We start from the raw sequence: 25751 nt of genomic DNA on the forward strand, positions 1-25751 counted from the left end.
GCCTCTACTTGAAGACATTTTATAAATTAAACACAGACTGAAAGGTGTTCCCTGTAACTTGCTGCACTGTGTTGGGCAGTGGTGACCAACCTGAAGCAGTTGACACCAGTGTGGGCTCTAGCTACAGCAATTGATTTCGAGGAATTGGCATCAGTACGGCAAAGTTGTAAGAGGAAAGTTGGTCAGCTTCAATAAGCAAGAATAAGGTTTCATGATCTCACCACAGAGTCAGCTGCATTGTCAAAGACAGCAAGGTCCGAGCTGCATCAAAATCGCTTGATGGTCTGGGCGAGGTTTGCTACAGAAAATTTTCAGAGATTGAAAGTGTAGTCTAATAACACTGCAGTTTCGCTCCATAAAACTAATTTAGTTTTCATTTCTCAAGTACCGTGGATGCCTGTGTAACCAACTCGGAGTCATTATTCATAGGCAGTTCAGTGCTAGTGAAGCCTGTGGGCAAAAATTTAGTAAGAAATAATTTTGAGGTTATGTCCTTTTGTGCCCATTACGTTATCCCCACTCTTGCAATTGGAAATCAGCAACGAAAAAAGAAATGTTGCAGGCAATCATTTGCAAAGATCGCTGCGTGAAACAGGTTGATAACTTGTAATGAGCAGTAACAAGAAAGGATAACCATACTTTGTCATTTGTAGCACCTCGTTCCTTTGGTGGCTTCCTCTTCTTTAGAGGTCTCCTGAGCGCATTGTGTGCAAATAAGGACGGGACGGCTGTAGATTTAAGTTTTCTCCACCCATCCTTTTTATTCATTGCAAATTGGGATGATTCGAAATGCACCTGAAACCAGAAGTCAAGTTTGATTGCAAATATATATCATCACAAAGGTGCGAGTCTCCCGAATTCATTGAGGTTTATCAAGCTAGTTTTGCTCAACTGCAAAGGCAGACATTGATCAAAATGATTTTTGCCACACTCATTCTTACACTTTGGATGAAGCCGCCTGATCCTATTAAAAGTCTCACATTAAATTAAAACTCGTAGTTAATCTAGGCATGCTCGGTTGTGTTCACTGATCAGAAGCACCCCTGAATGCCTTAGCAGTTGGCACTTCGACGTAAACTGGACAAACAGGATATGTATTTGACCACCCTTCATCAATTGACACAAGGTCACAGGAGCGCGCGGCAAAGGGGAAACAAGAAAAACAAAGCCAGCTGCGAGTGACGAAGCTGCCGACATTCGGTTTAGACCCTCGCGTGATTCTTGACTAGAATGGGGGTATTGTACTGCGATTCTTGTACTGTACTGTACTGTATTGTACTGCGATCTACTAGTGTCGACAATCCAGTGACTTGGTTTTAATCGATCAAGGGTGTATGTAACCTGGTTCTCTCGAATGGGCTTTCCACAAATGTCGTGTCGACGTACAAAAGGCGACATTGCTAGAGCTAATTCTCCATCCCCAGCAGTTTGCTGGCGATCAAGAGCAGCGTGACTTTAATTCGCTCGACAACTTTTGACACTATAACACTAACTTGCACGAGTGAGACGTACGCGAAGGAGCACCGATTTGTTTATATGCTATTAGCACCTCGGGAACAAGTTACAAATTAAGTCGAGTTCAAATACCACTGTTCTGGCGAACACCGCGCCGTCAGTATAGGGAGCATATTTAATATAACAAAATCGACTTACCTCACACAGTGCCATTCGTTCAGAGGGTTTCCACTTGTCCCTCTTCATTTTTGCCAGCCATATTTTCCGCCGTGCTTTGTCTCTTGGCAGTTTGAAAAGTCGGAACCCTTTTTTAGTGCTGTTGCTGCACCCGACAGCACAGCAGCCGACCATTGCATTTCCGTTCACGGCAAAAAGACCAAGCAAAACGCCGCCGTCGCCGAAAAACTTGAACGCGGCTGCAGCGCGGTACGTATGGGCTGGGTGGAATGAAAATAGCGGTTTGTTTTGGCGCGCATGGAGCGTCCCGGATGTTACCGGAAGTGACACTTGCATACATGTTGCTAGGCGACGACGTGTCGAATCAGAATGTACATTGTCATCACGTGATGGGCGGTGCTAGAAAAGCGGCGAGATCACACACTGGGCCAAACTCTCCCCCAATATATGGCTCTGGCCCCGAGATGCTCGCCTATTCAAACCAATGTATGGCCAAAATAAACGGTTCTGCGTACCCGCAGAGTCGTATATTGGGAGGGTTTGGACAATGGGCGGAGCAAAGGCCGCCGCCAGCGCCGAAAACTCCCCCCGCGGTTAGAGCGTAAACTAAAGGTACGACACAGCGTCGACCAATCAGGAGACCGCGACGTCACAATATTGCAAACGACATTTAAAGCGTGAAATAGAAGCGTTCAATCTCGGCCTCTCTACTCCATCTCACAAATGTCTGCAGTAAAGACACAGGCACAGGCGGGTGAGCCTAGCTTAGAGAAATGTTTTTGTTTGTACGAGAACTCGTGCATAGGAGGCATTTTCCAAAGCCAAGCGCTCGTGCCCATGCCTTTGTCTGCATTGCTGATGTTTGTGCAGATGGAGTATCGGTGACAGTTTGCTCTGGGCCGGCTTGCTAGAACAGCGCCTCTAAGCTGATACTGGCTGAAAAAAACAAGTGCAAAGGGTGGGGCGCGCGAGCGTCTTGAGACGCGGAGTCCCGCTTGGCTCGTGCGCTGGTTTTTGGCAGTGCTTTCTTTCCCCGTATCAGCTGAGACGCTGTTTCTAGCAAGTCGGCCTTGGTTTGGAGCGCACGTTCGTTTATTCTACACCTGAATATTGGAGTGTCGAAAACCCCAGATTCGCAAAGTTTTCAGTCACCGAGAACTAAAGCTTTTCACTCTAGCGACGCTAAAACGGCTTAAATTAGTCGTGTCACAAATTTAGAGCACGCCACCACCGCTAGGGGCTGTCTCGCGGCCTGTGGTTGGCCCCGAGATGCTCACCTATTCAAACCAATGTATGGCCAACTCTCTCAATAAACGGCTCTGCGTGCCCGCGGCTGACAGTGTCGCCGGCGGCCAAGCGGCGAAACTGTGTGCGAGCGAAACAAATTATCTCGTTGCCATGACACCCCAGTACACCGTGGTCTTTCTGCACGTGCGACAACCTCGTTGGAGCTCAGCGCGTGTGGTACATGAGGCGGCACGAGCCGTCTTGTACGTGCCCACGGGTCGACGAGTCACCTGCCGGCGCCGCCTCAAACCATAGTGAGAGAGAGTGAAGAGCGAACTTTATCGGGCACGTCGCGAGGAGCGCGCTGTCCTCACCTGAAGAGTATTATCTTACACCGTGATTCAAACTAATGTATGACCAAACTCTCCCAAGATACGGCTCTGGCGCATGGCACTTCTGTCGCGTCATCGGGCGAAAATGGACATGTTATACACACCAGTCGGAGACGCGATCCAGGGGGCTACAGTGTAACTGACGATGTTTATAATCTGTTTATACTGGTCTAGAATCTCTCCAACATTCCACGGAAAGCTGGTCACACCGACGAGAACGCTGTGCAGTATGCCGCAGCTAACAGCCTTCGCCTTCATCCTGCGCAGCTGGAGCTGATCTACGTAAGACTGATTTCTGCTCTCTTTCGGTTTCTTTGTTACTGATATATCCAGGACATGAAAGGACGATCCATTGATGCATCCTTAGCATGACCTTTGGGAAACGCTACTCACGTATCCCTACGGGAAACGCTGATGCTGACCCCTTCGCCTTTCTGTTTTGGTTTTCTTTTTTGCTTCCTCAATTTTCTGCTGCCTCTCTTTGGCTTCGTAACGGAATCAGTGTTAGCGTTTACCAAAAGGGAACACGTGTGGCGTTTCCCAAATGGTATGCTAAAGGATACACGATGGATCTTTCTTTAAATATATTTTTTTTTATTAATTTAATTCATCCGCAGATCGAGCACTCGCGCTAAAAATGCATGTCTCAAATCCATGAGCGCGGGCAAGCTCGCGCTTGTATACTCTGACGGTGTCCGCAAACGAACGCCGTCAGCTTTTCCCTGACATATGGCTGCTAATGCTTAGGCATTAATAAACAACAAAATACGGTTTCTTTGAAATGCAAATGAAAGCGTATCCACTGGGCGAGCCGAAACGTTTTGAGACAAATCGGAAAAATAAAGCAGGGACAAAAAAACTACTAGATCAATGAGTAATGAAGAACCCCTTTGCGGATGAGGTGCTGACGAAAGGAAAAAGAAATGCGATTTTCTAGCTCTGATCCGACAGGAGGCGTCATTTTATGTCCAATTCTCGCATCTTTGAGAAGGCCCATGGCCGTGACCACTGGACGCGAGCTCGAATGTCCGTGGTCAACAGTTCCCTGCCGAAGCGTGACCCAACACTCGTGTCCAGTCGTTCGGTGGCATTTTCTGACCTCTCTGTCCACGATGGGCGCTGACTAGAAGCTGACCGAGGTGCCTCCCAGCAACGTTGCTGGAGCAAGCTCAGTTTTACAGCTCCGCCTGCGACGTGGGCTCAGTGGCGGTCACGAGAACTAGCAGCGCTGCAGTCGAGTCTTACTTCCGGATTGTCTAGCCCGCCAAGTTTGAATAGCATTGGGCGAACCGGTGATTCATACTAACACTTCACAACGCTAGGAAACAGACGCGCACAAAAATAAATTTCAAACACTCAAAGAAAGAATTTTCACACTGCGCTGACTCAGATCTCTGTGGTGTATTACACTTCATCATCATCTTTTTTTGTAAAAAAAAAAAAAAAAAATGGAAGAAAAGGAAATTGAAAAAGGAAAATAAAAAAGTGAAAGCCGCTTACAACTTTTTGTAACGCCGAATTAGAGCGCAGCTCTTGAGGAGGAGGAGGGAAGGGCACTGGGGGGGGGGGGGGTTAAACTAACCAGGGGGGGGGGGGTCACGTGACCCCCAATGCCGATGATGTCATCACTGACGTCACTGATGACGTCATCAGTGACGATGACGATGCGGGTACCGATGACGTCACTGATGACTTCACCAGTGATGATGACGATGACGATGCGAATGTTAGTGACGTCATCAGTGACGTCGCTGATGACGTCATCAGTGATGATGACGATGACGATGCGGATGTCGGTAACGTCATCAGTGATGATGATGACGATGACGATGCGGATGCCGGTGACGTCATCAGTGATGATGACGATGACGATGTGGATGCCGGTGACGTCATCAGTGACGATGACGTCATCGGGGGTCACGTGACCTCGGGGGTCACGTGACCTCGGGGGGTCACGTGATCTCGAGGAGGGGATCACGTGACCACAGGGGAGTCACGTGACCTCGGGGGGGTCTCGTGCTCCCCCTCCCCGAGGTCACGTGACCCCGGTGGGGGGCTCGCGCGGTGCATTATGGGACATTTCCCATGATGCACCGCGCGGTTACGCCGACGGCGACGGCGACGCCGACGCCGCTCAAGCCAGAAACGATGCGGCATCGCCATCATATTTCTGTTTTCCCGCGGCATCGAGGGACAGCCTTGTCGGGGCGTTGCCGTAATCCGGACGTAATATTAGAAAGGTTTAGTGGATCGTACCTTCGCTCTAACCCCCCATTCACACTGGAAGCGGATCCGCGTTCGCGAAGCGGTTGCGAAAGCGGTTGTATAAAGATCCAGTGCAATTGCACGCGCATTTGATGCCATCGTGTGCGCGTGCAATTGTACTGAATCCTTATACAACCGCGTTCGCAACCGCTTTGCGAACGCGGATCCGCTTCCAGTGTGAATGAGCCCTGCTCTCAACGCGGTGGTATACTTCGTTTCCCTTTATCTGGGAGCGAAGCCAAAGCTAGAAGCGCGAGACCAGCGCCTTTTGCGTTTCTCTCCAGCTCGCGTGCTCGAGCAAAGCCTGAACGCATGGAGCTTTCGTGCTCGCGCTTCCAGCTTTGCCTTCGCTCGCACATAATGTGAAACGAAGTATAGCAGAAGACGCGCGAGACAGGGAAGTAAGATCCGACTGCAGCGTCGCTAATTCTCGTGATCGCCACCTGGGCCACTCGCCTAAGCAGGCGAGAATAGGGAGCTGCGAAACTGAGCTTGCTCCATAACGTTGCCTCCCAGGTGCTATGGGCGAGAGAAAGAGACATTCACGTCTGGCGCTCACATATCTCACAGGAAGGCATAGCATAATCGCGACGGTGGATCCGTCCTCGCGATTGGCCAGCGCCGGCCCTCGCGCCTTCCTCGAGGAAGTGGAGGGGCCCTTCAGTTTGAGTGTAGTTTGAGTGAGGTTTCTGAATTCGGCGGTTAGACAATAAAGTTGGGAGGTAAAAAGAGGAGAAAATCTGCAGTTTATTATTATCGTCTACATAAGCACTCCTAAAACTTGGAGGACGCTTCAGCTTCGTCTTTAAGAGTAGAACGCGATAGTGTTATCGGGCCCCGTTGGCACCGCCTCCTCATTCGCCGTGCAAGCGTGCCAATTGCGTGGCTTATACTCCGTTTCACCTTATATTAATTGTACCGCAGAGAAGGCTAGAAGCGCGAGCTCATAGCGTTGGGAGCTGCTCTTAACGCACGAGAGCTTGCGCCGCCGGGATGTGCCCTAGAGCAAGGAGCTCGCGCTTGTAGCTTTTCCTGCGGTACATCATAAGGTGAAACAGAGTAGTGTCAGTAGCGTGGATTCGGCTTTCGGCACTCGTCACGAGGGTACGCAGGATCATGAGCTCCGGAGGGGCGAAAACTACGGCTAGCAGTAGCCGGGAATCAACTGCTCAATCAGGAAACAACGCCCAAGAGAAATACAGGATGCTTCTGTCCATGCCGCCGACAGGTCGGTCTTATTTTGATGCTGGTATTTTGCAGTGTGAACCGTCAGGGAGACCCCACATAATCGACGACTTCGGCGACGCACTGGAGTCTGCCATCAACCCTAAGGACGTTGCCGGATTTGGTGCTTATCGGTATAATAACGTATGGATTCTTACGCTACACGACAAGTTTTGGCGAAGGAAAAAATGAAGAAAGTGCGGGATCTCGTAGTCAAGGGGAAAAAATGCGTCGTCTGATCGCAACACCAGTGAGGAGAACTTCAAGGTACGCTGGCTGCCTACGAACGTTCCGGATGAAGCAGTCGCGCAAGCGTTTGCCAGATACGGCAGAGTGAAGAAATTCACGAGGGACAAATGGCGCCGACCTGGCTTTGAGGAAATACAGACAACGATCAGAACGTTTACGATCGAACTGAGGGAAGGTAACACGCTGGACTCCATCCGTCATCAAGTCCCCGTCATGGGAGGCTCTGCGTTAGTGTCGATTTCCGGTCGGCCACAATTGTTTCTCCGATGCCCTAAGTATAGGCATTTGCGGAAACAATGCCGAACGCCGTGGTGCGAAGTATGTCGTACCTTTGGTCACGGAGAGGACGACAGCGTCCAGAGCTGCGCCTCCAGAACGAGAATGACAGTTCAAAAGGACGAGTTGAAGCACTGCAAGGACCAGGGAGACATAAACGAGGCGGGTGAAAAAGGAAAAAAAAAAACAAACAAAAACAACTCTTTTGGGACACAGTTAGCAGCATGTTTCCAGCCCCTTTGCACAGAAATGGTTTTGAATCATCTGCCGGTAAACATGTCCTTAGGCGATTGCGCAGCCTCCCTGTCTCCTCCAAAACCACAAACTTCTTTATCAGTTTTTCACACAGAAACCCTGTCAGTAAAAACTTGGTTAGAAAAAAAGGGCTTCTATCGTCCAGTCGAAACCAACTGCAGTTTACACGGTGAGCGCGGGAGACGCTCCCTCATGTATTTCTGGATTTTAAAGGCACCTTTTCTTTCTGAGCGGATTTTCGCTATATTTTTTAATGTAACTTTTAGCCAAGCGCTGGGAATCTGAAGTTTTTGTACATTCCTGAGGAACGGACAGTGGAGTTGGAGTCGTTGGTTGCAATGGCTCTCCCCCCGCTGTGGTTGTGCCGGACACATTTCCCGCATATGAGGCGGCTCATATGCGGAAACCCGCGTGGCAGCTGTTTCGGGAGAGAGAAGAGTGGACACAGCGCAGTTAGCACAGCACCAGATGATGTCAACCACGCCTGGCTCAAGATAAAGCAGCAATTAAAAAAAAAGCGTCGTGGCCCGCAATAGAAAGCCTGGCACGCGAGAGGTTAGAATGAGGGTGGGTCAACTGTTCTGATGTTTTTCTCTTTGTATGTTCGAAACATTGCGTGGTTTCTTTTAGTTGTGCGCACGCCTAAGTAGCGTATGCAACCACTGACCTGGTCATGTGGCTAGTATGTACCAAAAACAAACTTCTTTAGTAAAGGGTTGTGGTATATTCTTTATGGTAATCTCGCTCTATAATAATCACCCCCCGATCGGTATACGCTTCGCTCGTCTCCCAGGTAGTGACACAAACACAGCGCACCGAGAAGACAGCGAATGGGCTTACTGTACTTCCTGGTCGCCCGTCCTCGAGAGCCGGCACCCCAGGGCCGTCGACTCTGGTTGTCGCCCGTCGTTCAGAGCTCAAAGCCTGCGGATCGTCCTTCCCACGCCAGCGGTGTGTAGGCTAGCTGTCCCTGGCTATCACAGCCCGAGTCTCGCTGCGGAACCCCTCCGAAATCGTCATGGCCCAGGCCGGTATGGTCAGGGCTCGCTGTTCCCTCCGGCCCTGGTCAGAACCTCGCTCGTGGACCGCTCCGGTGATCGCCATGGGTTAGACCAGCCATACCGGCTCCATCGTTCCTGCCCGGCTCCCATGCTCGCGCCGCACGCCCTGTCTCGTGCCAACTCGTGTCTTCTCGGCCGCCCGCCTGTCACGTGCCCTCTGCGAGTTCTTCCACGTCGATGGACAGAGGAGACAGGTGAACGCTCTGGTCGGGGCCGTGTGAGGTGTCGGAGAGACGGCTGCTGTTGGTGTTGCCGGAGTGGCCACGTTGCAGCGTCCGAAAGCGGCCTAGGCGGTTGTGGGGCACTCGTCGTCGGTGTTAGTGCCGGCCTCCGCTTGGTCTTCTAGCAAAGCCGGCAGACAATGTCGACCTGTCTGTCGCTCGCTGTCCCGCTCACCACGATGCAGCAGGAGGCCTGCTGTAAGCTGGTCGCTCCGACGTAGACGGACCTCCCCGTTCCACTTGGAGGTCTCCGCGGGCGTAGAACTACTCGCTTTAACCGTTCGTCATGCCAAACAAGTGTCAGCCACCCTGAGCACTTGGGAAAACGGATGGCTTCGTGTTTCCTCCCGGTGGACTTCCTGTTTGACGCCGTCTATGGCAGCCTTCTGCGCAGAACAAAGTGTTAAAACAACACACAACAAACAAATACTCTGCCGCAGATTGTTGCAGTGGCCATAGCCTCCATTGCAAAATTGCTTGCCGACGGGTTCGTGTACCGTGCGGCTAACTCAGCGAGTCCGCATTCCGGAGCTCGCTCCTGGGTCGCCAGGAACAGGGGATTTCCTGTATCCTTCTGCAACCTCATGTTAGTCACTTTGCCCATCGCGACGGTAGAATCCCTTCAAGTCAGCGATGTGAACCGGCCAGACTCCTCGTTTGTATCTCGCCGAGTAAGCCTAGAAGTAAGATGCAGCGCTCGAGTCTTTACCTCGGGTGCCCTTCTCACCTCGGAGCAAGCGATGCGGCAAAACCACTAGCTGCGTTGCTCAAAGCGTGAATTTCCTTCAGGACAGGTAACGATGATGTAAACTTAGTCCATCTGTTACGCAAGTGAAGGGATCCAAAGCCCGCGTCGGGATGGCCATATACGATATCCGCGTTCCGCAACGGCAGCGTATACCGTGTGCGAATCGATGTAAGCGTCAACGTCCCGTTCCGTCCACGTGCATACGGGCTCTAGGGACTGATCGGTCTTCGGAGGGGGCGGCAGCTCAGCAGAAAAGCCCGCTAAAACCATTCGCGCCTCAAGGCAAGCTGGACAGCTACAAGCCCACCTAAATGTCTACTGCCTCATCCTCGACCAGGTCATGACGCGACATAACTTATTAAAAGTCTTGCTGTCACTGCCACAACTGGCCAGAGTGAAGTCGCAAAAGCATCCTAAAAGCCGCCTCCGCAGATTTCTAGGAACGACCTCCCTGAAGAAGAGTCGTTCCTCTGCCCTTCGTCGATTGTTGGAATGACGCGAAGCAAAAAGCCGTCTTGGCCCAGCAGATACAAATCGTAGTGTTCATAAATACACCTGCCAGCGTTCCCGGTGTCAACTGCTATCTCCGCAATTTTTCCGACACCCACTAACAAACTCGTCCGCCAGCGTTCCCGGTGTCAACTGCTGTTCCCGTAATTTTTCCGACACCCACCGACAATCTCATCCGCCAGTGTTCCTGGTGTCAATTGCTAGTTCCGCAATCTTTCCGACACCCACTGACAAAAACCCATCTGCACACCGGGTCTCAAAAAGCGCCTACCTGCTTACCTTATCACCCCAAGCCCAAATCCTAAATCCGCAACGAGTCCTGGCTGTTTCCCCTCCTGGCAGTCGTTATCCTGCCTTCCACCGAACATGAGGTGCCTCTCCTCTGCCTCCGAAGACGACTTACTTACATCTTACCCGCACTCCTCGCAAACCACCCGGTTGCAACACCTCCCAACCGCTATTCCGGGGTGCTCGAGAAAGCACGTCCGCAACCTCGTCTTTCGAGTCCTTTCGGTACTCGACTCAAGCAGACTCCTGCTGAGCTCTGCTGTGAAGCAAGTCGCCAAAATTCCAACATACCTTGTCTCAACGGGCATCGTTAGCGTTAATGAACAACCCGCTCAATGAATCCGTGGGACTCCCTGGGGACAAGAAGCAGAGGCATGCCGACCGGGCCCCACGTTGGGCGCAATTTGTGGTATTCTTTATAGTAATCTTGCTCTATAATAATCGGTATACGCTTCGCTCGTCTCCCAGGGAGTGACACAACACACCGAGAAGACAGCGAATGAGTTCACTGTACTTCCCGGTTGCCCGTCCTCAAGAGCCGGCACCACGGGGCCGCCGCCCCTGGTTGTCCCTCGTCTTTCAGAGCTCATATAGTCGGAGTCTGTGTCCAGGCCTTCGGATCGTCCTTCCCACGCCAGCGGTGTGTAGGCTAGGTGTCCCGGGCTATCACAGCCCGAGTCTTGCTGTGGAACCACTCCGAGATCATCATGGCCCAGGCCGGTATGGCCAGGGCTCGCCGCTCCCTCTGGTCCTGGTCAGAACCTCACTCGTGGACCACTCCGGTGATCGCCATGGGCCAGACCAGCCAGACCAGCTCCATCGTTCCTGCCCGGCTCCCATCCTCGCGGAGCACGCTCTGTCTCGCGCTACCTCGTGTCTTCTTGGCCGACCGCCTGTCACGTGCCGTCCGCCTCGTCGTCCTTTCACCCTCGTCTCCCACAAGCTTAAAAAACAAAAGAAAGCCTAGTGAGTAGCGTGTCTGGCTTTAAGAATTCCGCCTAAATTTTTTCAGATTTATCTTTATGGCAAATTAGTTACCTTATAAAGTGAATTCATTTGAGACATCCGGCCACCTTTAATTCGGATTACATGTAATGTTTTTTAATCACTTTCATTCCACGGGTGACGTTATTCACGTTAGCAATGTGGGGTGTTCGAAATTCCCGCGCGAGGTTATGTGGCGTGGCGTCATGACTCTATCGACCACTGATCTCTATGACAATATGGATCGCGCATCCCCCCTCAGAGCCGTATAAGTAGGGAGTTTGGCCATTCGTTGGGAAGTATAGGAGACAAATGAGGAGGCGCCATTGGCCGAAAGCGGGCTGGGTGTGTTCCAAGGCGTCTTCAGAAATTCGAATGTGACCAACCAGAAGCCGGAAATAATACCCTGGCGGTGGTCGCGAGAAATAAACCTGATAACTGCATTGGAGTACCTCTCGATGGCTGAAAATACGGTACACGTGATGTTTCAATCACGCTCATCCGAAATGATGGTGGAAAAGTGCGACTAGCGGGACGATCGACATAATCCGTACGCCAAGCGCCGAGGGCCGGGAATCTGCCGTCTGAGCGGTCAAACTCTGTCCGCGCAAAACAGAGTTGAGCGGCGCATTCGATTCTTACATCTTCCTGCATGATCATGATCAAAACAACACGTGCACCCTATTTTCAACCACGAAGAGTTACTCCACTTCACTCTTACGCGCTTATTAAAACCATATACGAACATAATAGACCTTTGATCAGAACTGTTTCTCGCTACCACCGCTAGTGGATTCTTTTCGGCTTCTGGTTGGTCAAGAGAGCATGCCAAGCCCTCTTTCCGAATCTGCTTCACGCCCTAGCTCTGCCCGCGCCTCCCATTGACCAAACTCTCTACATATACGGCTCTGTCCCCCCTTGGTCGCTGCAGCGCAAGTGCGGCCACCGGACGGACATCTTGGGACACGGAAAATCGACCTTTTGGAGCGTTGCGAAGGCTGGGCGGCAGCGTGCTGAAGACAGGTTTTCTGCTCGTTCGTCGTCATTCGCCGAAAACATTTGTTAAAACTCCGTGTAAACGGTGAAAATTGCCTTTGAGAATACGTGAGAATATTTTACGAAAACGGATCACCGCAGAAAAAAGGCGCAACTCGTCAAATGCAAGCCTCGCCTGCCTCGCGACGTGACCAAAGCTGCCACGCCGCAGTGCTGCGTCTTTGCCTTGGCACGTTTGGAACCGAACAAGAATCGACGCCTTGTGGATTAGTTTCACCAGTGCAACGTACGGGACGACGTATGTGCCTCTGGAGCAGTGTTTTGCTTTTACTTTACTCTGAAGACTGTATTTGTAACTTGCTGCACTCGCGGCCCAGGAACGCTGTGGATTCAGTGTCGACGGAAGGGGTGTAGGGGGGGGGGGGGGGGGGGGGGTACTGCGACGGCGACAGATTACCCGCAACCATATGCCGCATTAAAAAAAAATGATGTCGCCGTTTTAGACTTTTGCGTTCGAAAACCTACCTTCCTCCGCAGCGTTACTCTATTTGAGATATCATGTGATCCATTCGAGAAGATTTGGAACATAGCCATGGTTAATCTTGCACGATAGTAACCACTGATTTTCTTTATTGATAGCAACTCGCCGGAACAGCTGGCCGATCCAGAAGACATCTATGCGCGACTCACCTTTAGAACTTTGCCACGGCGTCGATTATCGATAAGTATCCAAGCGTGCGAAGGCACAGAAACGCAGCACTTCGGCGTGCCAAGGAAGCTTTGACCACGCGGCGTGACCGTCGAGACTTAGTTCGACGAGTTGTGCCTTTTTCTTGCAGTGCTGCGCTTTTGTAAAAAAAATCACTAGTTCTCAGACGCAATTCTCACCGGGTACACAAGGTTTTAAAAAAAGACTCCGGTGAATGATGACGAACGAGCAGAAAACGTGTATTGAGCACGCTGCCGTCCAGCCTCCGCAACGCTCCAGAAGGTCGATTTTACGTGCCCCAAGATGGCCGTCCGGTGGCTGCACTCGCGGAGCGGGGAAGCGCGATCCAGCAATTGTCGCTGCTAACGACCAATCAGAATTTTCGCCCACGCCACCGACGCCGGATTTTCTTAGACACGAGCTCCTTAACGCTATCTCGTTAAAAGTGAACATCTGTGCAGCTTTCTTGGCCCCAATTTTTTTTTTTTTAATTATGTACTTCGGGAGTAATACTAATGCGTGTATATTCGGGTGTTGTGTTTTGCAGTTGACCAACAATCTGCCCGGGGGTTCCATGATGGGAGACTGTTGCGAGCTCCAGCTTTTTCAGCTTCTACTTAGGGCAATAAATGCGAAGAAATATCTCGAAATCGGTAAGAATATTTTAACTGTGTCAGCCTTAGTACTGCGGTGTGCAGAAATTGAGGCTTCGGAGACAGCAAAGTTTATGCTCTAAACACTGAGGTAATTTTTTTTTGTACGAATTCTTGAGATTCTTTTTTTTTTCGCTTCATTTATTTATATCAAAGCTAAACTTTATGGAAGTTTCGACAAATTGTGGTCTTGCAGGTACTTACACTGGGTGCAGCGCACTGGCTGCTGCGTTGGCGCTGCCCCCTGACGGCAAGGTGGTTACACTGGAACTTCACGAGTGCCACGTGGATCTCGGTCGGCCTTTCTGGAAGCAGGCAAGTAACACCCCTTAACTCACATTCGTCTCAACCCGTATTTCTTTTTGAAAAATAAAGCACGCGCCAATTTTAAAATATAGCAGAGAAAGAATGAAAGTCCCACCATCCTCTGACGTTTTATTGTTTTTCTCCAGGCGGGCGTGGATCAAAAGATTGAGACTAGGATCGGGCCAGCCAAAGAGACGTTGAGTAAGCAAGAACACCCCTTCCATTTCCCCGGGCCAACTGCAAATGCCATCGAAATTCTAACGTAAAAAAAAAAGAAAAAGAAAAGCAGGCGCCGTTTATATTGTTGTCAATTCAGAGTATTTTTACGTATAATGTTGACATTTTTTCTTGATTTAACATATTAAAAGTGATGTCATTGCCTGTTGCAACGCGCTAATAAAGTGGGAAGCCTTGTCATGATGTCCCATGGCGTCGTGACGTCACGTGACTGTGTGACTTCACGGTGTGACGTGACGTCATGATGGCACATCATGGCGTATGAGCTCAGCGTGTCACGCGAAGGCGTGGCGTCACGTGACTTCAAGATACCACGTAATGTCACTGTCCTTCATGACGGTTGTTCATGACGCTCCTTCGTGACGGTTTTCTCATGGAACTCTGCTGATGAAACCTAATCTGCGTTCGTAATAAGGTGTTTACGAGAGGACGTCACCCTGGATGGCACGGGAGACAGTGCGTATTTGTGCACGAAGGTTAGCATCCGTATGCAAGCGCGTCTGTCAGCCTCGATGAAGACTCTTGGGAACTCGTTGCCGCTCTCGAGACCGTCTTCCATGTCAAGACAATTTCCACCTTACAACCGTTACGTCATAAACACAGGTGCTGGCGATTGCCTTCAAGTTTTTACGTCGCTGAATTCTTTACCTGCCACCAAAAGGTCGCGGCGAGCGCCCCCCCCCCCCCCCCCCCCCTTTAACTCCTTCCCAAAACTTCTATTTCAGACGCCCTACTAGCGGAAGGTCAAGCGGGAACATTCGACTTTGTTTTTATCGACGCGGACAAGGGTGATATCGACGTTTACTACGAGAAGAGTCTGCAGCTGGTCCGAAGGAACGGCATCATTGCTATTGACAATGTGAGTTCGATTTATTTACTATGCGGATGAGGAAGGGAAAGGATATGGGAAGCGCTTTCTTCGACACTCTCTCGTGTTACTTGTGTTTCCCTCTTGACCTTGCTAACTTTTTTGGAGACTTTAAAGGTACAAGCGCTCCTCCTCGACCTTAGCAATAGAGACAAAATGCTGCCTCATGGTTGTTGATCAGTGACAGAGGCTGCTGTCCTCGAGCCGATGTTTCTCCTGGACGTGAATGTTTGTCGTTTAGTCCCCTACTCGTCATCAAGTCTGGCTCGCTGGTCAACTTCTAGTTCGACTGCTAGAAATATGCAATGCCGGACTACCTGTCAAGTGCCCCGAATCGCGTCAAGACATGTTACGAACTTATTGAGGAAGGCGTCATGAGCCGAGCCACGCCGCCAAACTAAAGCCCGCCAGTTTCCATGCCTACAATACGCGAGTCCCCTTGTTCCTGAAATATTTTGGTACTTATTATGTTGAATGTACCAAATTATTTCAAAGTAAACTTCGATTGCAGAGCTGAGTCTCTTCTTGCAAGTCATAAAGATCAAAGCAGAATGTGATTTTGAATGTAATTCAATTACTTTTTCGAAGTATTTGCACTCTACTCAAGATAGTTCGCTTTAAAAGTAACTTACATACAACTCTAATAACATTTTCAAACAGGTTTCTAGTATCTTCTACTACTTACTTTTTTTGAGTATTCGGCACAAGACGACAGTGTGACTACATAGGCTATTGTGCATATGGGAATGAACGCGAAACCGATTAATCGATTAAATAATCGATCAAGGGTGTCGATTATTCGGGTTAAATTTTTTAATCGACGCCCAGCCCCAGAATTAACAGATAAGAATGTCAAGAACCGAATTACGAAGCTACAGACGCTTTTGCAACGTGTTCTACACTCTCAGAAAAAAAGGTGTATTCTTACACCCCTTGTCCCATATGATACACCCCAAAACTTCAGTTCGACGTACAGCGCACTGACGTCGATCTGACGGTACTAACTTTCACGAGAGGCTTGATAGCCTTGTGGTACAACTTATTAAAATAGTTAATGTACGTGTTACTGACTACAAGAAAATCATCGGGGTTTTCTCGGCCCTACTGCAAAACCTCAGTGTTTTCTTTCCGTGGTCTTTGATACGCACTTTAACTATTTAACTAGTTATATCGCACCGTTACCAAGCCGCCTCGCGAGATTTGGGGCCGTCTGTTCGACTATAGTGTGCTGTACGTTGAATTAAGTTTTGGGGTGCATTATATCGCACCAAAAGGGTGTAAGGTGGCACCCTCTTTTTAGAGTGTACTGTGTCTCTCCTTTTTTGGCTGATGCCTCAATATTATTGTCTTCGGAGCGGTAATAGAATGTTCTGGATCTACACTGCTCGTATACGTCATACAGGCGACATCGTGTTCGTTGCAGACTTAATGGCTGAATTATAAGCGGATACGCCACATATGTGTGCTCCGATGACCGTCTTCAGACAGTTCTTCTATGGCCAATGTGGCAGGACTGTCGCACAAGGAAGAAGCACGCCTCAGACAGTCCACAGAATGTCTTATATATGATGTATTAGCAGTGTGGTTACAATAGAAGCTCGAACATAATAAGACCCCATCTGCGTCTGCTAAACTGTCCGTGAGTCCTACTGCGCACGAAGAGTTGCATTATTCATTATTTTCTTCGTTTAAGGTTCTTTGGGTGGGGAACGTCTACGGTACCATCCGCGAACCTCGCTTCGAGGAAGGGACGTTGGCGCTGCGAGCACTCAACCGAAAACTGCACCGAGATGATCGCATTCACCTGTGCATGCTCACCATGGCCGATGGTGTGACGCTGGCCCTTAAGAAATAGAACTTTCGTGTCAATAAAGTACTTTACTTTCGGGCCGATGAGAATCGGGTTAGAGTGTTATTTATAGACCCTCTTGCAGTTTACAAACGTGAACCGAACATTGCGTCCCAAGCAACATCGAGCCTTTCGAGGTTGCTTATGTGTCCAGTGCTAGAAAGCAAAATGCTGCACGGACAACAAAAATGTCGGTTTAACGAGAACATTCGGCTGTACAGTTTAACGTCTTGGTTGATACAAGTTGGCTTACAAGGGTATTCGAAAAAAATTGAACGGAACTATAGCACTTCTTCGACCTTTTGACGTTCACCTGTAGGATAGGTAGTTAAACGATTCTTCGACATTGTAAGTAGCGCTGTTAAAGTGGGCTTTGTGCATGTTTTTTTCTCAAAACCGGAAGTTCTCCGGGACGTCAGAGACTGGAGCACCTCCCGGGGCACAGGCAAGAATTATTGCGAGTTCCAGCAAATGTCAGTCCGATTAAGAACGGCGACAGTAGGGACATTCAGCGAATCGTTACCGTGTTCAGCGTACTGTGCACTGCTGGAGCCTTTGAAGTATGGTTTTAAGCGCGCGTCTGGACTTCGGAGCGTTGCCGTAACCGTACTCGGAACACGGTAACGGTTTCCTAAAAGTCCCTGGTGCCACGCGAATCTTTTTATAGTGTCGTTATACGCCATGAAAATGATTAGGCAAATGCACTATATTCATAACTTATAATGACTAAAAAACAAAAAAAAAAAAAAAACGTGGGTCAAGATTTAGTCTTTTTATAGAACAGAGTTGCTACTGTGGATAAAATTGGTTGACTTTATTGAGAGCACTTTTTTTTTTTTTTTTTGATATGACACTTTTTTGCGTCAAATACGAAGCAGAATGGCACCTGTGGCATTAAGCCTGAAAGAACGTCCCAAACCGAATACTGAATAGATCCCTTTTAGAAGTGCCCGCCATCCTACTGTCCTAATAAAGCGAGTTCGCCATTGCTGCGGCACGTACCCTGAGCAATGTGAATGGTCACGAGGGCTGCGTCAGCATTCGGCGTGAGTTCGGCGAGGACTCGGATCCAATCACGCGCTTCGTGCCCACAAAATGGCGACGGCCAATGTTGCTCGACGGGGTTTTGAAATTGGTTCATTGGGATGGGAACAAGAAGGGCTCTTTTCTCTTCGTCGTGTTTTTAGCTAAACTTGATCTCTTCTTTAAAATGCTGTATTATAATACCTGTAACATAATATAATATAATAAAAAAAGGGTTAGTAATTGTATCTGAAGCAATACTCTGTAACCCGTAGCGCTATAACGTCGCTTTCGTGCAGCTATTGTTTACCGTGCTCTCCAGTCGCTATCTCTCTCTACCGACGACTTGAGTGTTTTTCCCGTTTCCTGCATTCCTGTTATGTTCCACAGGGTGTTGCAAAACTCTGATATAGCTTTCTAAATATATATTTTTTTGCAAATCACTGTTGCCGATTTTTGAAACATTCCAAGTTGAAAATGTAGTTCGATGCCATTTAAATGGGGGCCCGGATTCGTGTTTTAGTAATTTCACGGTTGTCTTTTTTTTTTTTTTTTTTTCATGGTACTATTTTGCTTCTTTGTCGCAAATAAGTAGAAGACGAATTTACCAAAGTTGTATCAATTTGAAGTAAAAAAACAAAAGAAGAGGCGGCAAATTCTTATTCGTGCCGATTTCTGTATACGTCAATCGAACACGTCTGTATTCTGCACTCGCCAATTACATCAGAAACGCATTCAACATTAGCACGCCGCTTCGATAGATGGTACCCACTATCACATTTTTCTTCAGGTGGTACTTGTAATGCGTCGATATGAAATTACTTATTACTAAAATGTGCAGCCAGGGCACGCTTTGAAAGGACTGGAAACACATCCAATGCGCATCCTTGCGAAAAAACAAAACAAACACTCCAGCGGTTTTTATGTAGCCACACCTCGCGAAAAGTTTTCCACTCGCATAAGAAACTGAAAGTTACACATTTCATTTTTACCGTTACGCACGGAGAAGCTTGCACGCAGACATCCAATAACTCGTAAACTTGGCGATATTGGCGACTCTCGGAGCTTCTCTGCTAAATGCACAAAAATGATAACTGAAACTGAACAACAACAAACGTCGCAATGTTCCCCGGGAATATTTTTTATGCCAGTCATAAAATATTAATAAATAGTGATTAAACTTTTGGATGGGTATAGTTTTTATTCCACGGTTCTAGGAAGTCTCTTTGCATTGAATTCTATTGGTCACATGTACAAAATTACCAATTTATGAATTTTTAACAAAATATCGTAATGTTCCCGAGGACTACAATTGCCTGTGCATTATAAAACGCAAATCAATTAGAATTGTTTATGCGGTCATTGAAAAACGTTTAGTCCACGAACGTTTCTTGTGTTGACCTGAGTTTTAATCATCGTAAACTCATCTCAACCGCATTCACGAATGCCTTGCGGCCAGGCGACTTTGATTTTGTTAGTAAAATGTTTTGTAGGTTAGTTAAAACGGTAGAACGTCACTTTAAAACACAAAACAACTTTCTTTTTAAGTAAAAAGCGTGATTATGCATAAGCGCATCCAACCAAGGAGGCATCCCGCACAAATTTGGAATAACGTTTACGCGGAAAGATTTCTAGATAAGAATATAACAAAGATATACCAAGTCCATCAATTGCACATACAAAAACCTTTAAATGTATGTCAATTGACACTGTATATATATATATATATATATATATATATATATATATATATATATATATATATATATATATCACAAACTTTCTTGTACACTAACGCCTTGCGGCATTCTCTCAACGCGCCTCTGCTGGGTTCACTGGAACGAGACGTTAAAGTAAACAGTAGATGTCGCAACGTTTCCCGGGGATATTTTAGATTACACTCATAAAATATCAACAAGCAGGAATTAAACTTTTCGACGCGCGTAGTTTTTATTCCACTGATTTGAAAAGTGTTTGCATTGAATCCAATTGACCACAAACACAACATTATTTTTTTTTTCTAGAAATAAAATTGTAATGTTCCCGAGGACTGTATTTGACTGTGTGTTATCGAATTTAGATCAATTAGAAATTTTACATTTCCTTGAAAACGTTTTATTTCCCGGACGTTTCTTCTATTGATCTGCTTGAGGAATCGTCGTAAAGTTCATCACAACCGCACTCACAAATGCATTGCGGCAAAGCGATTTTGATCTCGTTAATAAAATATTTTGCCGGTTTTAGGAAATAAAGTTTTATTTAATAATTAACGTTTAATAAAAACAAGGAGTCATCCCGCACGGATTTGGAATAACGTTTCTGCAGGAAGATTCCAAGATAAGAACATAGCAAAGAGAAATAACAGGTTCATCAATTACGAGTACATAAGCCTTTAAATATATCTTACTTGTTGCCATAGATAAAGCCAACCTTCAACCGGTCATGCCAAGATAATTTGCAGAATCCTCCGATCCGAGACGTGGAAACAAGTAGAGATGTACAGGAATTGCGTGAAGATCGAGTGCTATTCTTCCGGTACGGGAGGATACGCTGCAGAAAGGGCATACAAAACGCACCTTCGGACTCCTGCAGAATATACAGATGTCTTTTGGGAGTGAGTCCTGACTTCGCTGGTGAAGAAGGCCGCTGACACACGTCAAGAAACAAGAAGATGTCACCATTTTAGGAGCTGCAAAATTACCACCAAATATAAAGTCGTACTCTTATACCCCAAACTTTCTTGTATACGTTAACGCCTTACGGCTCAAAAAGCAAGAATGTGGTTTGTCATTAGTATTGGTTGTCGATACTTTTAAAAAGAAATATCAAAGGAGTTTAGGTAGACGAAGTGCGTAGTAGAAAGTTTAAATTTTTATTGATGCCTATCTGCCTTGATGTCGACAACAAAATTGTCAATCCTATCTTCCTCTTGACGAAATTTCCGAAGAGCCCAAGTGCTGTTCACGGTTAGCAAACACACTCTTTCCGCGCCTCAATGATTGCGATGCTTGAGGCAGCGTTTTCTGTAAAAACCAAAGTGAAATAAAAATATAAAAAATAAAAAAGAGCAAACCTGAAAGTACACATTTACGAGAAGGTTTACATAGCGGGAAACCCAGGCCTCCAAATTTCGCTCAAGGCGCCACGTGGCGGGAAGTTTTAGAACTAGATCGGAATGTCCGAGAAAGTTGGCCATGGCGAGGCCCAATTTCCCAATCAAATTTCCAGAAAGGCAGTTCTAACAGTGTCCAGATTAGGGCCCCAACTCATGTTTACAAACAAACCGGAGCGCCCCTAGCGGACGCTACCGGCGCCGCGCACGCGCGATGGAAGGTGTGCAAGAAGAACGCCGTCGCCCGTAATTATAAACAAACCATTGGAATGCGATGTCTTTGTTGGTATGAGTCCCCGTGCTATTTTTGGCGCTTCAATACTTCAATGTTTGATTCTGCGTCTTCCTGCAGCAATGTTTGACTACTTTAGCGGCCTCAACAAAATTAACGAGGCTCGCTACACCGCAAAACTTCGCATGAATAATGGGGCTTGCGGCGATTCATTCCGCGTGGACGCCGCAGAATGAATGCTAAAGCCTGATTCGCATGATGAGCTTCTGCTCGCTATTTTCAGTCATGACGTCGGTCAGGCTGCAAAAGCGTGAAACGTAGCCGAGACGGTCGACGTCGATACTGAAAATCGCAAGGAAAATGTGACCAAGGGAATCAGGCATAACAAGCCGGTGATGGCCACTGGTAACAATTATCAACATCTCCTTGTATTTACTGTTTACACCGAGCTCACTTACCCCAACCAACGTTTACACTTAAAAGTCTTTTGAGGCCCGCACTTACTTCTTATCGCAATTACCGGCTCAACGTTTGGTCTACGGGCCGCTGTCGTTTGAACGAGCAGACGACAGTTCGAACGATCAGGCGGCCATTTCTGAAGTTGAAGATGCACTGAACGTAGTCCGCAGGTGGCCTCTTCAACTTGGCGGTTTTCCCGCGTTCATGTTGGAACAAAACAAATAAATCTGACGACCACAAGTATCCGTGAATTGAACCGAAAGTGCTTCCCGCACAAGAAATCGTGATCCGGCGGCGTCTGGTTTTCCTTTCTCACGGCCCCTAACCACGTTCTCGAGCGAACCGAGCAGGCACATAACACATGAAAACTCACCTTCAAACATTTATCGACTCTTTTAGTACAGCCCCAGTCGCGACGCTTTGACGGGAAGGCAGGTTTTTATCTGGTTTCTTCCAAAACAACACAGGAATGCACGTCCCGCATGGTGAATTCCGCCCACAGCCCCAGTCCAGAAATGCGTCCGACGCGCCACCACCGCGCCGTGACGGAACTGAGCTGAGTGTTGGGTAACCCTCAGCCCAAGCGTTCCATGAATGCGCCGAGCCATCGAGCTTCTGCACAGTGAGTTAGGTGACATAAATGAAGACAACTAAAAAAGCAACATTGCGTTACGCCTGCGGTTCTACGAATCACAGCTGTATCATGTAAGCACCAGGTTTGGAATTTCTCGCTTTCCGGCGTTTCCACATTCGCGAAACGATAAAAAAAAAAGTTTCACAAAGGAAAAAGCATACAACGTAAATAGTGCAGCTTAACCGGAAGCAATGCTCTTTCGTTGTCGTGATGCATGCTTGCCAACGGACGCCCACGGCAGCCGGCGTGGTGCCGTCCCTCGATTTCCACTTGATGACGTCATAAAAATTGTTGTCGCAATCGTTATTAGATCGACTCTGTTGTGGAACTCTCGCGGAGAGGGATACGCAAACCTTGGGGATAGAGAGGGGTACTGCTCGTGGAAGCGGCGTTTATGGGTGATTTCCGTAACTGAGTTAATGAAATAACGTTGCGAGTCGCGATCCCGGCGGTGGTATACAACAGCAGAAATAAATATGGCGAAAGCCTTCTTTACTGCAGGACGCCCTCCAGTCAGACAGTCGATAGTAGACAAAGCAGACGCGAGTTGAAACGCCTCTACGACACCTTCCATCCGCTCGCCGCCTTTTACCAGCGTTTTTAAGACCAACCACCAGGACAGCGACATCTGACAGCGTGACATGCCGGTTCGTGTGGCGCCATCTGTTGTTACTTCAGGACCGCTTTCGAGGCACGGGTGGGAGAGGATGGTAAACACACCAGTCGGAGGCATAATCCAGCAGTCGCTTATCAGACGTAAAGCCACAGCTTGCGCGTCATCAACTAACGAGACATTCTGACTGATTTGCGAGTTGAAAGAAAGAGAGAGACTAAGCGCTTCATTTACTCCATCAATGTGGACAATATCTTGGTAAGAACGTCTCACCAATGTACAAATAGCGTGAGAGGTCTTGTGGCCTCTCATGCGCTTGTCCTTAGTACTCACTGATGCGCCGGTCAATGTAAGCTTGTGTACGGCAGCAGAACCACTTGATCTTTCCGAACGAAGCGCGAGCTGTCAGTGGCTTCCATTATAAAATTGGAGACAGTCTCACTTCGCCGCGTCCAGACCTCACTTCGCCACGGCGCTCGGCTCGAAGCAGACGATTAACTTTTTTCCGGTCTGTTAGTACCGGGTTTTTTTTTTTTTTTTTTAATTTCCGGCGAATGACGCTTCGTATCACGGAGGTAGGAAACTTCTGGAGGCGGCATGATGCCGCCAGAGATGAAACAAAAGATTGGTTTGCTCTTTATGTTTATACAACCTTGATGGAGATGCGCCTCAACGGGTAATCGATCTCTTAGCTGCAGATGAGAAAATTAGCCAGTGCAGTACAACCGCTAACTTGGGGTTTTTAACGTGCATCACGCAGTAGTGATCACACGAACGCGTGCCGGTACGAAACTCATCCAGATCGAAACGGGCGGGGGCGGCGGGGATCGAACCCAGGAGGTTCCCCAGGTTAGGTTTCCCCGGCTGCACCAGAGATGAAGCCGGGGAAAAACTTTTATTTGGTGGGACACGTCCCCAACGATGACTAAAAACGTACAAGAAGACGCTATTGGGGGGAGAGGACCCTCTTTCGGGCGTTCCCACCGACAGCGACCATTACTTACGGCTTTAATCGGGATTTTCTCGTGTGGCATGACTTGAGCCGTGCCAAACAACACAGGTGTAGAACCCCCCAAGCAAGCAAACCTGCATCAGAGTCAGCCTTTCGGCGACAAGCCCACGCAAGCTTCCAAGGTATCTGCACCAGCCGAAAAATCCGAGGGCATTGGAGCTCTCCTTAAATCCATCTCTGAAGTAATCCGCAAAATTCTTCAGCGCTTTACATCCCCCTACGCGTTAATTGCCCTTAAGATCATGGACTCTTTCCTACCCATTATTGAGACATGGTGTGGTTAAAACACTTGGCCTTCGCATCATTTTTACTTTTTTTTATTATCATTATGTCATCCTTACAAAATTTTAAATCTTGCACACTATTTCAGTGGAACGCACGTGGACTTTGTTCAAAGCTGTCTGATTTCCGTCAGCTAATTAGGGAACATCAATTTCCTCTTATTACTATTTCCGAGTCAAGAGTTGCTGACTCATTTCGCCTAAATGGCTATCAAATATATCATTCCGAAAGAGGCGGGGAGCAAAGTAGGTTATTTCTCGGATGTCGAACTGACGTTACAGTAGTCGAGCACACTATTGCTCCCCATCCAACAAATGAATATGTCTGTGCCACAGTAGGACTTGGGAAAACCAAACTGACTATAATCACAGCCTATATCCAACCGAATGTCCCTTTCGATTCAGGAAGACTTGATCAAATTTTGCAAACTACTCCAACCCCTCACGTCGTCTGTGGAGATTTCAATGCCCACAATCAACTTTGGGGCAGCAGAAAAACAACGTCACGAGGTACAGCTCTTGCCGACCTCATGGAAAAATATGGGCATATCTGTCTTAAGGACGGAAGTGTAACATTTCTAAAAAATGCGAAATCAGGAAGCTGTCTCGATGTTTGTTTCGCATCCAGCGACCTCTTCAACAAAATGTCCTGGCACACGGACCTTGAAACGCGAGGAAGTGACCATTATCCAATACTCATGGCATTAGAAGGAATACCCTCAAGGAAGAGGCAACTACAATCCATCAACTGGGACAAATATAGAGAAATGGCAAACCAAGGCATAACAGCTGCGACAAGTGATGATGAATTAATTCCAACTTTATCATATTCCCTTACTGAGGCAACATTTTTTTCCTTTGTGCGTCAGGTTGAAAATGCATGCGATCAAGAATACTTAAGACTACGTGCTTTAAGACGGAAAGCAGAGCGAAAAGCTCTCCGTACAAAAGACCCGGTAGATATGCGAGCTTCACGACGGGCACAATTACACATTCGGAGACATCTCGAAAAATTAGCGAAAAAGAGGTGGAGGGAGATATGTAGAAATCTCGATGTTCGTAAGTCATTTACATACATATGGAAAATTATCAGAGGTCTAAGGAGAAGCCCCCAGCAGCGATATCCATTTAAAGCACTCTCACTACGTGAAAATCAAAGTGAAGTCGATACTGCGAACAATTACTGCGCTTTCCTAACAAGTGGTGGTACACATAGTAGTACTATCTCGACTCCGGGACCTACCACACCTGCTGCAACAAACGAAAGTCTAAATTTGCTCTTCACTATTGATGAGCTAAATGCAGCAATTCAAGGTGCAAATAATTCAGCGCCAGGTAGAGATGGCATTACGTATAACGCCGTGGCACACCTATCCCAACATTCCAAATTCAGACTTCTTGAATACTACAACAATTCCTGGATCAAAGGAGCCTT

General features: G+C 47.9%; 1 protein-coding gene across 1 annotated transcript; it reads left to right on the forward strand.

The window, feature by feature from the left end:
• Positions 1–3467: 3467 nt before the first annotated feature.
• Positions 3468–16956, forward strand: LOC115310529 (catechol O-methyltransferase domain-containing protein 1-like). The gene is made up of 6 exons (XM_040205188.3): positions 3468–3533; positions 13585–13690; positions 13887–14005; positions 14143–14197; positions 14959–15092; positions 16795–16956. The coding sequence occupies exons 2-6, from the start codon at positions 13612–13614 to the stop codon at positions 16954–16956; spliced, it is 549 nt and encodes a 182-aa protein (XP_040061122.3). The 5' UTR covers positions 3468–3533; positions 13585–13611.
• Positions 16957–25751: the final 8795 nt, after the last annotated feature.

The sequence above is a fragment of the Ixodes scapularis genome, unplaced genomic scaffold, assembly GCF_016920785.2.
Source record: "Ixodes scapularis isolate PalLabHiFi unplaced genomic scaffold, ASM1692078v2 PGA_scaffold8__174_contigs__length_109621045, whole genome shotgun sequence".
Taxonomy (NCBI): Eukaryota; Metazoa; Arthropoda; class Arachnida; order Ixodida; family Ixodidae; genus Ixodes; species Ixodes scapularis.